This window comes from Chaetura pelagica, unplaced genomic scaffold (genome assembly GCF_000747805.2).
Source record: "Chaetura pelagica isolate M959 unplaced genomic scaffold, ChaPel_1.0 scaffold132, whole genome shotgun sequence".
Classification (NCBI taxonomy): domain Eukaryota; kingdom Metazoa; phylum Chordata; class Aves; order Apodiformes; family Apodidae; genus Chaetura; species Chaetura pelagica.
This window is the reverse complement of record NW_009952709.1, coordinates 743,156-757,968: the sequence shown is the minus strand read 5'-3', so window position 1 is coordinate 757,968 and position 14,813 is coordinate 743,156. Positions and strand designations below refer to the sequence as shown.

General features: G+C 53.6%; 2 protein-coding genes across 2 annotated transcripts in view; one reads left to right on the top strand and one right to left on the bottom strand.

Annotated features, from left to right (window-relative positions):
- The window catches only part of RPL12 (ribosomal protein L12), a 2,656-nt gene extending 2,549 nt beyond the window's left edge, over positions 1–107 (bottom strand). The window contains exon 1 of the mRNA XM_009994337.1: positions 81–107. Within this exon, the coding sequence (XP_009992639.1) occupies positions 81–107 (27 nt within the window). The remainder of the gene's footprint in view (positions 1–80) is intronic.
- A 180-nt stretch (positions 108–287) lies between these two features.
- Positions 288–14,606, top strand: LRSAM1 (leucine rich repeat and sterile alpha motif containing 1; the record flags this gene model as incomplete). The annotated part of the gene is given in 20 exon segments (XM_009994336.1): positions 288–369; positions 1,492–1,573; positions 2,713–2,825; positions 3,744–3,874; positions 4,505–4,534; positions 5,759–5,832; positions 5,834–5,873; positions 5,956–6,095; positions 6,548–6,592; positions 7,610–7,680; positions 8,397–8,496; positions 9,386–9,473; positions 10,173–10,205; positions 10,207–10,310; positions 11,426–11,537; positions 12,100–12,198; positions 12,970–13,101; positions 13,433–13,514; positions 13,798–13,943; positions 14,472–14,606. Coding segments are annotated over 20 exon segments (1,839 nt in total), but the record flags the coding sequence as incomplete, so codon positions are not given.
- Between the last annotated feature and the right edge of the window lie 207 nt (positions 14,607–14,813).

The following is a 14,813-nucleotide window of genomic DNA, read 5'->3' as shown; positions in this document are numbered from 1 at the left end:
GGGATGGCGGGACTGGAGGGAGCACTGCCCTGGAGGGGAGGCCTCTGCTGCTGCCCAGCTCCTGGTCCTGGCTCCAGCACCTGCTGCTGCTCTTGGTTGTGCCACATACAGTGAGACAAACCCTGTATCCAGGCCTTCTGGAAAATATTTTCCCTGTTTTAACCCTGAAACCAATTGCAAGTTGTCCTTCTGGGCCCGAAAGTTGTCCCAACAGCACAGATGTGTAGAAGACCTAAGACTTTGTATAAAGAATACATTGAATATCTTTTCTGCTAATACCTTAGGTCCTAAACCTTGAAAGGAATCTTTTAACAAGTCTTCCACAATCTATAGGAGACCTTGCCCAGCTCCAGATGCTCAATGTGAAAGGTATGGCACACGTTTCTTGTGGGTGTCTGGGCAAAGCCTTGTTTATTATCTGGGTTATGTTGAGCTGATTCCTTTCCACCATGGCAAGGACCACATGATTTACACCATGGATGCTAAGGAAGAACACAGGAAAGATTTGAATTCAAGTAGCTGGCAAGGCAGGAGAAACCATCTAAGCAGAGAATGGGTCAAACTTTGTATGATGATTTCATTTAGCCCATTGCCTCTTCCCAAAGGAGGGGTTATTCATTCAGTCATTGTGCCTGATCTCAACAGCTGAGAGCTGTGTGTGCCTGCTGGGGCCATTCCAGAGCTCCAGCTACCCTATTCCTGTCGCCAGGAGTGCTGGAAGGGCTGGAGGCACATGTGTCTTCCTCCAGGAGCACAAGACCTGCCTCAAGCTGGGAGTGTGTGTGTGCCCTGCAAGAGGAGTCCAGGCCAGGGCTTGTCCCCCTCTGGATAAGGATTTAGATCAACCTCAGAAATTTGTCTGCAGATTCAAATGTAAGAAAATTAGCAGGTCTTTGTTGGAAGCAGGTCAGTAAATCAAGCAGAGCTGTCAGCCTGGATAAACCAGACACACTGAGCTGGGTCCTGTGAGCCCGTGTAGCCCCACCAGGTTTGCACAGCCCTAACACACAGGTCACTCCATACCCCTTTTCAAGATTCCTGGGCATTTTCCAGATATGCAGTGCCTTTTGGGAGAAAAAGGAGACTTTGTTACTGGGAACTATTGCTGGAATGGGAGGAAGTGAGAGTGAAGAACTTGGAAGTGCAGCTCAGTTTGTTGTTCAGCTCTGTTCATGTCAGCAGAGCTGGCCTCTGAGCCCCAGATGTGTAGTCCCACACTCAGTCCCCTTTCTCTCATCTCTAGTACTTGCACCCAAGGGATGACAACCCCACGTGATGAACATCCTCCTGCTAAAGAGCACAGATCCAGCCTGCAGCACTGACCTCCCCTGAGAAGGTTGGTTTGGTCATGAGGAACCACCGTGGGGCCTGTGGCGCAGTATAGAAAATGGATCATACCTATGCTCAGGGTTTGGTGTTCCTGCAGATGGACTTGTTTGGTTCTGCTTTGAAAAGGTTACGTGACCCTGGATGGCTTTTCTGTCCTTGCAGGTAACAAGCTGAGGGAGCTGCCAGCTGCCCTGAGGGGGCTGCAGAGCCTGGACGCCCATGAGAAGCCGCTGCGGGCGCTGCCGTGCGCTGCCCCACGTCCGCACACTGGAGGAGCACAGCCCTGCCTGCCCCTCACTGCCTGGCTCCCTCCTGCTGGCCCCGTACAACAAGAAATCTAGCCTAGGAAGTGAATTTTTAGGGCTTGGGCAGGAGCCACTGCAGGGGGTTGGAAGAAGGCCGTGTGTTCATGGTGCTGATGGGGCTCCTGGTGTCCAAACCAGCTTCTCCGTACCCCTCCTGCTTTGGTCTTTTCTGATCACTTCTGCTGTGGTTTAATCATGACAAAAGCAACCCACAGACTCTAGGTATGGCCTGCCAGGGCTGCCTCTGAGAGCCTGAGCTGTGCCTATGGGCTGAGGCTCACTCAGCCATTTTACACCAAGGCTGATGCCAAATGAGCAGATGGGTTATTTCTAATGAGGCATTTGCCATGAGAGGATCTTTGACTCCTTGTCAGCCCCGTTGCGTTTCTGGCTCCCTAGAGTGCATGTTCAAAATGGGACAAGCATCACGATTTTTACAGCTGTGTCACCTTCTGGCTGCCAAACTTGTCAGGACTAAATGGTGTGAATGTCAGACACCGGGGCTGACTCAGACATCAGCATGGAGGATGCCAAGAAATGCTCTCCTGCCTTGAACACACATTAGGCTTCACTTCTCATGTGGGCAGTCTCTGAGATGAGGGATCTGTGCAGCTTGTTCCCCTGGGCTTGCTAAAGTGGTTCCTTTCTAGGCCTTCCTGAAAAGCCTTTCTCTACAGGAGGAAAAAATCAGGTCCTTTTGGTGGCCACAGTAGGACAAACCAGCTAGTGGTCCTTCCACTCATTCTTTCTGGTACCTTTTTGTGTCCCCATCTCTTCCATCCATCCTGCTTAAGGGCTGCAGCACGCTGAAATGTAGTAGAAAATGTCTGCAGTTGAGAAGTGTCCCCTCTTGTACTTAAACACAAAGTAGATATGTCTGCATGAGGGGGAGCTCCCAAATAAGGCACAGCAGAGTCACCTCTGAATGTTGTCAAACACCCAGCAGAAATGCAATATAGCCTCAAATTTATGTCAGGGTTTAGAGTAACATAAAGGTATCACTGCATAAGTGGAATTTTGGGGAGCTGCAAGGATAACTGCAGTGGGACCCTGGCTGGGCCATCAGAATAACCTGGAGCTCTGTGTGTTCTCTTTTGGAGACACTGGCCCTGGATGCCTCTTCTATGACCTACCCATCACCTGATGTTTGCAGTGCAGGTACAGAGGCCATTCAGCAGTTCCTCTGCAAAGGTAAGTGAGCAGAGTCTGTGGATGGTTGTGAGAACTTGGGGGTCTGCACTGTGCTCTGACTGGGTGCTGTGGGGTGTCCAAAGATTGCATTCACCAAGGACAAACATGGGGCTTGCTCTGCTTGGGGTGGTTCCTGGTGCTCTGCACCCATGGCAGGCTGGGCAGTGAGGGATGTGGCAACCAGCAAAGCAGGAGCCCTGCTTTGAGACTTGCTTCTTAGTGCCACACTGAAATTTGTAATGGCTTGGTTAAAACATCAGAGTAGCTGGGTCAGAGACTGAGGAACCTTGAGAAGTCACTGCATCTCCCTGGGGTTTTGTTTTCTCGTTTGCATTTTCTCCAGTGGGAGGATTGAGCATTGCCCAGATAACATTGTCCAGAAACCTGCCTTGGGACAACAAGATGGGCTCAGTAGTCACTCGAGGTCCCTTCTACCCTCATTTCCTATGAGGAAGGACCTGGGGCCTGCAGACTGGTGGGCTGTTAAGAGAAAGATGAAAACAGATGGAAGTCAGAGGACAAAGATAACATGCTGTGAGTTTGTAAACAGACAGGGAGGGTTGGTAGAGGTTTTATACAGGGGAAGAGCTTTGCCAGATTTTGGGCTAATTGCTGAAATAAAAGGGCAGTCAGAACTTCTTTTGGTGTGGGCAGTAACATTTGCAGCCCTTCAGAAGCCAGCAGGTCTGTACTAGTGTGAAGGAAATGTTTCTCTCCTAGCACACTGGCTTTGATTGCCTTCCTGGTGGGAATGGACCAACCCTGTCCCCTCTCAGAGCTTGGAGTTGTCAGCTTGAGCTGAAGGAGCTTTTGGGCCCTCATCTGGGTGTGGGGAGAGGGAGCATGGTTGGAAGCAGTCTCACACACCAGCCAAGGAAATCTCTAAGCACCAAATGTTTTGTGTCTGGTACCTTTCAGAGTGTGGAATTGTCTACTATCCCCCCTCACAGAGTCCACTCCACACGCTGGAGAGTGATGGAGGAGGAACAGCAGTGGATGGGGTGGACAGGGCAGTGCAGAAGTACTTGGAGGAGGAGAGTGAGTGGCAGGTGAAGCTCCACTGTGTGTCTGCTTGTGTGAGAGGGTTTGGGACTTGTCTCTCATCAGTGGATCTCACAGCACTTGGCACATCATCCCTCAACACCTTCCCCCCATGAGATGTGTGTTTTGGGATCAAGAGAACATCAGTGCCCAGAACCAGGCATAACACTGTGGGTGTGGGTGGCTCACTCCCTTCCTGGGGGCTGGGAATGGTGATACCACTGCTGATGCCTGGAAGACACCAAGAACTGTCTCCATCCTAGAAAGCAATTATATTGTCAAGGAACAAGAGGGACAATGTGACATGGTGTGTGGGGTGTGGTAACACATGTAGCTGGGGAGACAGCAAACTGCAGAAGAACCTGGTGATTCCAGCCAAGTTCAGCCTTGCCAGGGGGAGGTAAGACTGGGCCTGGCACTGGGATAAGGCTGGGCCTGGCACTGGGATAAGCTGTGCTCATTCCTGTGCTTTTTGTAAAGAACAGAGGAAATTTCTCTGTCCCAGGAGAAGCATGAGTGACTGGACTTTGTGCCTTTGGTTGATGTCTTTACTCAGGGGAATACAGAATGTGGGCTAATAATATCTACCAAAAATTGCTCCTGGGAGTAAATGTGTATGGGCATTGCTTGTTTTTCAGAAAAAATTATTGGATTATGAGAAGAGGAAGGTAAGGATGAATGCCTGGAAATGCTCTGTCTGCAGCTTAGGTTCTGATTCTTGTTTTCCATCCTTTTATTTGGTTACTCAGCCAAAGCTGAATGATTTCAGAGCTGAGTTCTTGCAGAACCCCCCCGAAGCTGCTCACTTTTCACAGCAGGAGACAAGGGGGAGTTGGGGCAGCCTGTGACTGACTCGTCAGACACACAGAGGAGGAGCTGCCCTCTCTCGTGAGCCAGCAGTTCCAGTGTAAACCAGTCCGTGTTTGCAGAGCGGGATCCAGGGCTTCCACACCAGGTGGCGTTTTCCTTGCCTCTCTGTGCTGAAAGCTGTTTGTTTGTCACACGAGGTCGGCAGAGGTACATGAGTAATCCATGCACAGACTGCTCAGAATGTCCCTGCCCAAACTCCAGCCCCTCTGTGACTCCTACCTTGGCTCTTTGGCTCATGGAGCCACTGGTCCCCCTCCTTCCTGGCATTCCTTGTTTCTGTCCTCCATTCCCTCCCTTGGCTGCATGTTTAGTTTGCTCTTCTTTTTATTTCACTGGTGTTTGTCTCTTCCCCTCTGCAAGGCTCACTTTTGAAATAGTCAGAAGCTTCTGTCATGAAGGTCACTTCTCCCTTTGGGTAGAGCTGCTCTTGGCTGGAACAGGTTGCCCAGGGAAGCTGTGGCTGCCCCATCCCTGGCAGTGTTGAAAGGCAGGTTGGATGGGGCTTGGAGCAGCCTGGGCAGGTGGGAGGTGTCCCTGCCCATGCAGGGGGGTTGGAATTGGATGATCTTTAAGATCCCTTCCAACCCAAACCAGTCTATGGCTCTATGATTAGCTGGCTGCTTCCTTCACTCTGTTGTCTTCAGAGAAGGGAGTCCCTTTGCCATCAGGAACGGAAAACAACCTTAATTTTGGGGTTCTCTCTGGGGTTGTTCATTGGCTGTTTCAGTTATGTGGGTTGATGCCTAGGGACTTTGGCTTTGTGTCTATGAAATGAGTTGTGAAGAGTTTGGAGACTGTCATAAAGAGAGCAGCAGCTTCTGCTTCACAGTTTTGGGCTCCTAAGAAGAGAACATTTCCACCCCCTAGTCAAGCCTCCTGTTGCCCTTTGGCTTGCTTTCTTGTCACCAAGGGGATTGCTGTGCCTTGTTTTACACTTTTGGCAGAATTTGTTCTGGATGGGAAGCAGCAGAGCCAGCAGTCTACTGATGTCTGGCATTCACCCATCTTCTTCTTCCTCTCAGGAACAGAAAATGCAGGAGAAGTTGGAATTTGAGCGGCACCTGAACATGGAGCAAAGAGAACAAGCTCTGCTTGTTCAACACTCAGAAAGAGGAAATGCTTCAGACAGTAAGAGAGGTAGGTCTCCTCTGGGCAGGCCCTGTACAGGACATTGCCTTTCCCAAACTGACCACTTTGGTTCTCTCTTGCCTGGGCCCAGGACCAGATGAGGCTGGAGGAGGGTCTGACCAAGCACCAGCACTGCCTGGAGGAGGAGCACCTGAAGCTGCTGCAGCAGCTGAAGGAGGCAGAGCAGGGTGTTGCCACTCGCATCCAGAAGCTGCTGGAGGACAACCAGAGGTGGGGTCCCAGGATATCCTGCAGTGATCTCTGTCCCTCAGGGGCTGATGTTGCTTTGTTCCCTTCTGAGCCGTTTGTTTTGCCCTTTCTGAACGTTACAGAACTGGTCAGGGTCAGTGTCTGTAGGAGGTTCCTTACTTGTTGAACCATCCAAGTTCCAGTTAAAGGAAGTGGGATTAGACACCTTAAAAAATTGTGTTTCACACATATGTGTGCTGTTGCTGTTGGAGTTTTGCAGTGCTATGGAAAAAATGCAGATTCCTTGTGGAAGGTGCATATTTGAAGTATTTGAAGGTACCACTGCCTAGATCTGCCGGGTCTCCTGCTGGGCTGGTGCTGACACAAGTTCCCAGCCTGCTTGAAGTTGCTTTTCCATGCATTTCCCGCCCTCTGGGGGAGTGGGACATCCTGCTCAGCTTGATGGAAACCTCTTCTTTTATCTTTTATTTTAGGCAGAAACAAAGTTCAGACATTCTGAAATCCTTGGAGAATGACAGGTGAGTCTCCTTCAAATAAGCTCTTCTAGAAAAAGGGCAAGAAGCTGGGAAGAGAGCTGAGACCTTCCTCTCAGATCCACCAGCCCAGTGAGTCCACCTTAGGTCAGGGGAGGTTTGTCTCATACTTGCAGCTGATTCTGGTCACTATTGGAGGCAAGACACTGGACTAGAGGTGCCTGAGTGTGCCCAGTCTGGAAAACCCTATGAGATAATGATTTAACCTCTTTTTTATCTCAAAGTGGAACTTGCTGAGGAGTTTGGGAACAAATCCCTGTATTCCAGTATCCAGGACTGACAGAAATCTGGTATCTGTTGGAAAGCAAGGCATTTGTGAAGGTGGTTCAGTAGTGTGTCCAGGCTGGCAGGAACACTGCCACTCAGCCAGCATCTGAAGTGGCTTTGCTACCCAAAGGGGTTGTCCCCAGCTCTCCCCTGCCTTGATGTTGCCCACTCCCTGCAGGCAACTGTGTTGGGGCACAGCAAACTGGATGGGGACACTGACCTGGCTGCAAATAATCCCTGAAAACGATCCCTGTCAGGTAGTTTTTCACCAATTCCTGATCTCTTCAGGGGTGATGTGTTTTTTTGTGCTGGGACAAGGACAGGGGGAGTGGAGGCCAGGCTGCTGCTGCCAGTGGCACTGCTCACTTGGTCAGCTGTAAAGTGCTCATCAAGCCTGAAGAGAAAGGAAAGCAGCAGAAGGGACTGGCTCTGTGGTTGGTGAGGGTGTGTGCACGTTGCATACATGTCCTGGTTCTCAGAAGGATCAGCTTTTCAGTTCCCACAAAGGTCAGCTTTCCAGCCTCCAAAGCAATTGTCCCCAGGGTTTTCAGAAAGGTTTTTGTTGTCTCCTCTAGATTTAGAGGTTCCTTACCAAGAAATCACTGAGAGTTTTGTGTCTCTGATAAGAACATGGCTTTCCTGAGCCAGTGGATCTGCCCAGGGTTCATGTTCTGAGCTGGGTGGGTGGAGGAGGCCTGAGGAGGAGTGGCTGAGTTGTTCTTGTTTGCTTGGCAGGATCAGGATGGAGCAGCTGATGGCCATAACGCAGGAGGAGATAGAGCATCTGCACAGGAGGGAGGTGGCCTGTAAGTCCAGACAACCTTTTGGGGGTGGGAAAGTGCAAGAAAGACATGATTCCTCTGGAGATGCATCGAATAGGTCACAACCACGTGGGAGATGCTCTGTCACACACCTCCTTGCTGCCTTGCTTGGTGTGGTGGGGCAGGGCTGCACCTGCACCAGAGCTGATCCACTGCTCCCACCCTCAGCTCCCTGCCAGCTCTCCTGGAGCTGTGAGCTGCACTGGTGTGCACGTCACACCAGTCCCGGGGAGACTGGGCAGAAGCACAAAGGGCTTCATGTTTCGGTGGTGCCAAACAGAGGGGAACTGATCAGGGTCACGAGGCAGGAGGTGTGTGGTAAACAGGAACAGTGCCAGGAGCCCTTCCTGCTCCTGGTGACCATGACAGGTCTGCTAGGCTGGCAAGGGAAATGGGGTGTGTGGTGCCAGCCCAGGGATGGGCTGCTGGCAGTGGGATGGGCAGAGCTGCAGCTCTGAGGGTCAGTGGGCAGGGACTGGGCTTCTCCAAGGGCAGAGCAAGGGCAGAGTGGAGTTTGCTCAGCTCGTGTCCTGATCAACAGCCACGATTTTTGCAGCTGAATGAGCCTGCTCTGAAATAATGAAACGGAAAAAAGCAAGGGGGGGTTGGAAAGGAGGAAGAGGGCACTATTAATTACAAATGGTTGTAGCAGCAGGAGTAGAGGGGTACCTGTTGTAGACACCTGCCCCTCTGTCTCCCAGCTGCCATGCAGCAGATGCTGGCTGAGAGCTACAAGAACAAGCTGATCCAAATGACCTACAAGTCCTGTCGGCAAGACCTTGTCAACCAGGCCTGCTTCAGGTACAGGGGGAGCTCTGGGGCTGGCACTGCTCTCGTAAAGCCCATTCTTTCCAGCAGTCCCTGGTGTAATTCCCATATACCCAGCCAGGAATTCCTGCAGCTGCTGGAATGCAGCAGGACAGCTGGGTGAGAGCAGGTGACAAGGCAGTTTAATGAAACTGTCAAACTTGATTAACTGATCCAGCCTCTCAGCACAAGGACAGGCACATTAATCCCACTTTGGGTGAACTATCACTTTTTTACACTGTTGATTTTACTTTATACATTCTGCTAAATATGGAGGATGAAATGAGGCTGCTTTGAATCCCGTTTTGTTGGCCAGCTCAGTGGTGAACTCAAGCACAGGGCTCCTTCCCTCCCCTCCCAGGCTGTCTGGGGATGCTGTTGGTGTGTGGGCAGGGCTGGCTGTGTTGCTGTGGCTACAGAGACTGTTTTGGCTCTTGGTGTTGACAAGATGGTGAGAAATTTTAATTTGGCACTGAACAGAAACAACCTTTTGTGCCTGTGTGCTGCCCAAGAGAGGACAGTGGGCAGACACAGCCCTGCCTGCAGGTGCAGGCAATATGTGGCCACATTGTCCTGGTCTCCTTCATCAGCACAGCCCTTTCCAGTGCAGAATTCCAACGGGCAAATCCTGGGTTCTTACCAGGGCAGCAGCAGCCCTGGACTCTGAGCTGTGCATCTGCATGCTCTGTGCTTCTGCCCTGGCCTGGGCTGTGCTGCAGGTTTGGTTGTAGGGAAGGAAGTTTTCAGTCATTCAGCCTTCAGGACCTCTTGTCCAGTAACAAATTTCTCCATTCCTGGATTCCCTGTTACCTGCTTTTCCTCTTGTTTGCGTCGAGATTCCCAGACCCAGCAGTAACTCCACGGCAAATCCATCTTCTTGCAGCCTAGCAGAGATGGATGAGAAATTCCAGCAAATCCTGGCTTGGCAACAGCTGGACCAGAACAAAGCTGTTAGTCAGATCCTGCAGCAGGTAGGCAAGGGAGCAGACTGCCTGGGGGGGATCCAGGGAAAGCAGGATTGAGCTGGAGCTCTGGAGCACTGGGGGCTGGGCTGGGCTGCTTGCAGAACTCATTTTATTTAACTCTACGTGCTAAACTTTGAGAACCTCTGGGATTCTAACAAACTGACTTGGGTGGTTGAAAGAAAAATGTGTTTCTTTTTGAACTAGGCAGCAAATCTTCAGACAGGACAGCAGCACAGCCCTTGGGGAGAAAAACTGCTCTGGTGAATTGAGAGGATTTAGTGAGAGGAGTCTGGTCTTTCTGGCAGGTTTCTTGGGTGACTTGGGGCCAGCTGCCTACAGGAGGCATTTTCAAAGCCTCTGCTCCCCTTGAACACCTCCTTTGAACCTGAGGTCTCTGCAGCTCCTTTTTCAGAAAAGCTGGGCAGCCCTGCCCTATTGCACTCAGTCCTGCTGCAAGTGAGAGGTGGGAATCACACAGAGCCTTCAAAATGTGTGTCTGAAGACCAGGAGTGTAGCTTCTGAGTCTGTCTGTCAAATGGGTTGTACCTTTGGGGCTGTGGGATCTAAGCCATGGTGTGATCAGGAGACTGTTGCCCAGAGCAGGCTCTGTTCAGGTGCTTGTACACTGGTCACTGCAGGGGAACAGGGTTTCTCAGCCTGTTTGCAGCAGCAGCCTCAGCAAGGTTTTGCCTGTCCGTCCCTTAGATTGAGATGCAGAAAGCTGCCTTTGAAGCTCTCCCAAGTGAAGAAGGACCTTATGCACAGGCAGATCAGGAACCAGGTGAGTCAGCAACAGAGGAAAGAGCAACCAGCTACTCAGCTGACAGAGCCTGCCAGGAGACAGTGCTGAGGAGGCTCAAAGCTGTGTGAGCACAGAGCAGGGGCTGGAGGAACTGAAGGTTCTTGTGCTCTGAGGGCTCTGCAACCAGGTGTGGGGCAGTGCTGGTTACAGCCCCAGAGATTGAAGTGTCACAAGTGCAGGTTTTAGGTTCCTGCAAGCTGTGGCATTGCCAGGGCTGCAGTCCCCTCAGCACTGCTGTGGATGAAGTGCTGAGAGTGGTCACTAGAGGCCAGACCTGCCTTGGCTCTGTGGGCTGGTCTGCAACTGCAGCTCTGGTTTCCTTCAAGCTGTCTACTTAGCAGGGCTGCTGTTTCCACGTGAGTCCATCTCCATCCAGCACATCAGAACTGCACCTCCAGCCATCAGTTCACCTTTTCCTTCCCATTCTCAGCCTGCCTTTCTGATCTGCATCCTGCAGACAGTGCCTTGGTCAGGGGAAGAGCAAGAGCTGGTGGAGAAAGTAACAGTGGTTGGTGCACAAAGATGGGTGGCTGGTTTCTGACAGGGTTCCAGAACCTTCCCTCTCCTGATCTGACACTAGCAGGAAAGTCTCAGGTCAGGAGTCGGTGGATAAGCTTAAGAATCATAGAATCAAACATTCATAGAATCCTTTTGCTTGGAAAAGACCTTTAAGATCATCAAATCTGACCATCAAGTCTACTGAGTCCAGTGCTAAACGATGTCCCTCAGCAGCACATCTACACAGCTTTTAAACACCTCCAGGGATGGTGGTTCAACCACTTCCCAGGGCAGCCTGTGCCAGTGTTTGATGAACCTGTCAGTGAAGGTCTTCACTGAAAAAGTTTGGATATGTTGAGTCACTCAGTGACCAGTCTTTGCTAGAACCCTATGGATTGTGCATGGTTTCAGGCTGACTAAACAGGTGACCTACCCTGGCAAAAAGCACACACAGGAAAACAACTGTAGAAGCTGGTGCAGCCCAGGTTTGCTGTGCCAGCTTCTGGAAGAAGGTTCAGGCTGTCTGTTCAGCCAGGCTGAGGGCCCGTGGAGCACAGGGTGTCCACATCTGCTGAGGCTGGTTTAGGTGTGGTAAGTGCCCTGCTGGCAGCCAGGGCAGGTTGGGTGCAGGTAAAGGGTGCAGAGGTGTGGGTGCCAGAGCCCTTCTGTTGCAGGGGGTGATCACAGAGCAACGCCAGGCACTCAGCTACCTGCTGCAGCAGCTGCTCAAGGAAAAGAACCAAAGGGAAGAGGAACTGTGACAAATGCTGGTAATGAAGGCCCCTAATTAGGTGCTGTAGATAAGGATGCACATGGGCTGGCCAGGGAGAGAGCCCTGGGGTCAGCACGGGGATAAAGGGGAGGGGAGGAGGGCTCAGGGGGGTGGTGTCCAGATCCAAAGACTCATTTAGCTTTAGGAAGTGCAAATGGGAAGTCGGGGCAGCGTTACCTCCCGGTACAGCATGAGGCACCATCATCATCAACCTCCCCTGCCAGGACAGGGAGCCATCGGGGGGGTGAGCACAGGCTCACCAGGTCTTTGCTTGTAGCCTTGTGATCCTGAAGACCTCCAGGCTCTTCTGAGCTTCAGGAGACCAAATCCAGTCTCTGGGGCAAAGTGACTGGAGGGATGCTCAACCCTAGACTGGACATGGGGGTCAAAGTGGGGCCATCGTGAAGACCAGGAACATCCATAGCTGTGTCTGTGTCAGTGCTCTGAACTGACTGCACAGCCCAGGCTGGTGGCCTCCCCATATTAATCCAACTCGGGCTGCCCTAAGTACTGATGGCAGCCTTATCTCAGGCTGATGAATGATTGAGTTTGTTTTTCAGGTAGAACTGGAGATGAAGAGTGAAACCAAACAGGAGAATTACTGGCTGATCCAGTACCAGCGCCTGCAGAGCCAGAAGCCCCTCTCCCAGAAACTCCAGGTTGTTGCTGCAGTTCCTTCTTTGCAGCTTTGCTCTGCTCTGCTCTGCAGGATGTGGGGGGAGCAGGGGCAGCCCTGCCTGGACCCAGGGATTCAGCTAAGGCAGGGATGGGGTCACAGACCCCTGGCACAGGCTGACAGCCCCGGGCTGTCCTGCATTTATCCATCGTGCCCTGAGCGGGGCTGCCCGGGAGCCTCCCTCGTTCCTCTGCCTTGGAGGCTGTGAAGAGCTGCCACTCTGCTGTCTGCCAGCAGGAGCTCCCATCCCACCCTCAAACTGCTTGCCAGGAGCAGAGGACTCTGAGCACCCTCCAGGAAGGGCTTTTTGTTCCAGCTAAGCCCCCAGACGGCTCTGCTGGGCTCCCCAAATTCCCGTGCAAATCCATCTGAATGCAGCAGCCTCTGTCCCTTCCTTCCCCAACGTGTTGAACTGAGGACTTGGTGCTGGTGAAACATCTGTGGAGGTTGCCAGGGAGGGATGGAGCTGAGCTCTGCCCCTGCTGCCTGTGTGCTGGACTTGGCACAGCAGGTGGTGTTGCAGACACTGGCTGCCCAAATGGTTTTGTTTCATTTGTCTCCAAAACACTGTGCTTGGAATCGTGCTCACACCTGGGGCCAGAGCTCCTCCAGCTGCTGGGCTTCCCAGCCCTGGTGTCTTTGAGATGCAGAATGCCTGGAGCAGGGCAGGAATGGGCAGGCTGCCCACCCCTGCTGCCAGCCTTGCCTCCTGTTCTCCAGAGCCAAGCCTGGGAGCCCACCCGGTGTTTTGCAGGAGGGGAGTCTGGAGAGGCAGCTGGTGGCCCTGCTGATGGACCTGTCTGCAGGGCAGTACGTGCCTGTCTTTGCCCACCACCGGGTCTCCCTGCGGGCGCTCAGCACCGTGACTGCCAGTGACCTGGAAAAGGTACCAGACAGCAGATCCACAGGGCAACCCTCCCTGCAGCTGCTCGTGGCTCTGCATGTGGCGGGTCTGGCAGCCGGGAGGGTGGGTGGGTCTGCTGGGTTCCCTCCCCACAGGGAACAGTGCCTGCGCTGCCCTCTGCCCTGTGCCAGGGAGCAGTGCAGCTCTGCCCTTCACCCTCCAGATGCTCTTTGTAGGAGCATCACCGGGACAAATCCCTTATCTGGCTTTGACACCCAATGGAGGTGCTTCCCTTGGCAAGACCAGGGCTTGCCAGCGAGGCCCAAGAGTCTCCTGTCCCCCCGGGAGCTGACAGCCCTCCTCTTCACTGCAGATGGGCGTGCTGGGGGCTGGGCTGCAGAGAGCCATCCCCAGGTGAGCTCAGGAGATCCTGGCTGTGGCCAAGACCATCCCAGGTATCACCAGTTCTTTTCTGTCTGGCCTCACATGCTGAACACTCGCAGCAGGTGCCTGAGCCTGAAACGGGGAGACCTGCAGGGCCAGATGCCTCCTGTAGAGGAGCAGAGTCATGGGAGCTGGTGTGTGAGGAGGAAAGGCAGGGAGCACTGGCAGAGCCCAGGCTGCTCTCTTCATGGGAGCCCTGAGCTCCCATCTGCTGGCAGCCATGCTGATGTGTGCTGGGTGGGTGGAAGATGGGCAGCTCTCCTGGTGCTCAGACCTCCTGCTTGTGGTTTGCAGAGCTGCTGAGGACAGTGGACACCGAGGTCCCTGCAGCCCCAGAGCCCAGTGCTCCCTTTGAGGAGCTTCCCAGCCCGGTGGTCCCAACAGCTCCATCGCTGCAGTGGGATGAGAAGTCTGAGTGTGTTGTCAGCATGGAGCAAGAGGTGAGGCCCCGGCACACGCCTGGTGCTGGAACAGGGGCTGGAGTGAGGGCAGCATCCAGCACATCCCCCTGTGTCTGTGTCCCCAGCCTGGCCCTGGGCTGCCACCCTGCAGCAGGGTGCTCGTCCCTGCAGCTCCGCAGCACAGCAGGGAGGAAGGAGGGCAGCACAGGGCTCCCTGCAGGCTGGGAAGGAGCTGGCTGGGCTGCTGGGCTGGGCTGCTGGGCTGGGCTGCTGGGCGGGTCTGTCTGCAGAGCAGCCACAGGGAGCGTTGCTGGGAGCTGCTCGGTCCAGCCCTGACCTGTGTCCTTCCCTCGGGCCTCTTGCACTCCTGCCCTCAGCACAGCCCAGACCCTCCTGGCCACACAGCGCTGGGGATGGAGCTCGGGGTGCAGGGCTGTGCTCCCCACACTGGGACACCCCCAGGTCATCCTCATCTCCAGCCCCATTTCCTCCCAAGCTGCCGTGCAGTGGCGCTGGGATGGGCGTTAGGGGACAAGCAGCACTTTCCATGTCCTCTCTCCTCCCCAGACCCAGATGATTTTCCTGCCCTGTGACCACGTCTGTTGCCGCCAGACCTGCCAGCCCTGCTGCCAGCGGCTCCAGACGTGTCCCCTGTGCCGCAGGGACATCCCGCAGCGCATCCGCATCTTCCAGCGCGGTTAGACGGGGCGGGGAGGAGCGGCCTGCCCGGCACCGCCTCCCTCACTCCCGGGGCCTCTGCTGCCTCGTCTCGGCATTAAAGACACCCGCACAGCATGGCCAGCGCACCCAGGAGCCTCCGCATCCACCACGGATCCCCAGTGGCTTCTCAGCCTCTGCCTTGGATTCCCTCTTCACCCGTGTCCTCTCTTCCTGCCTGCTCAGCCAGTG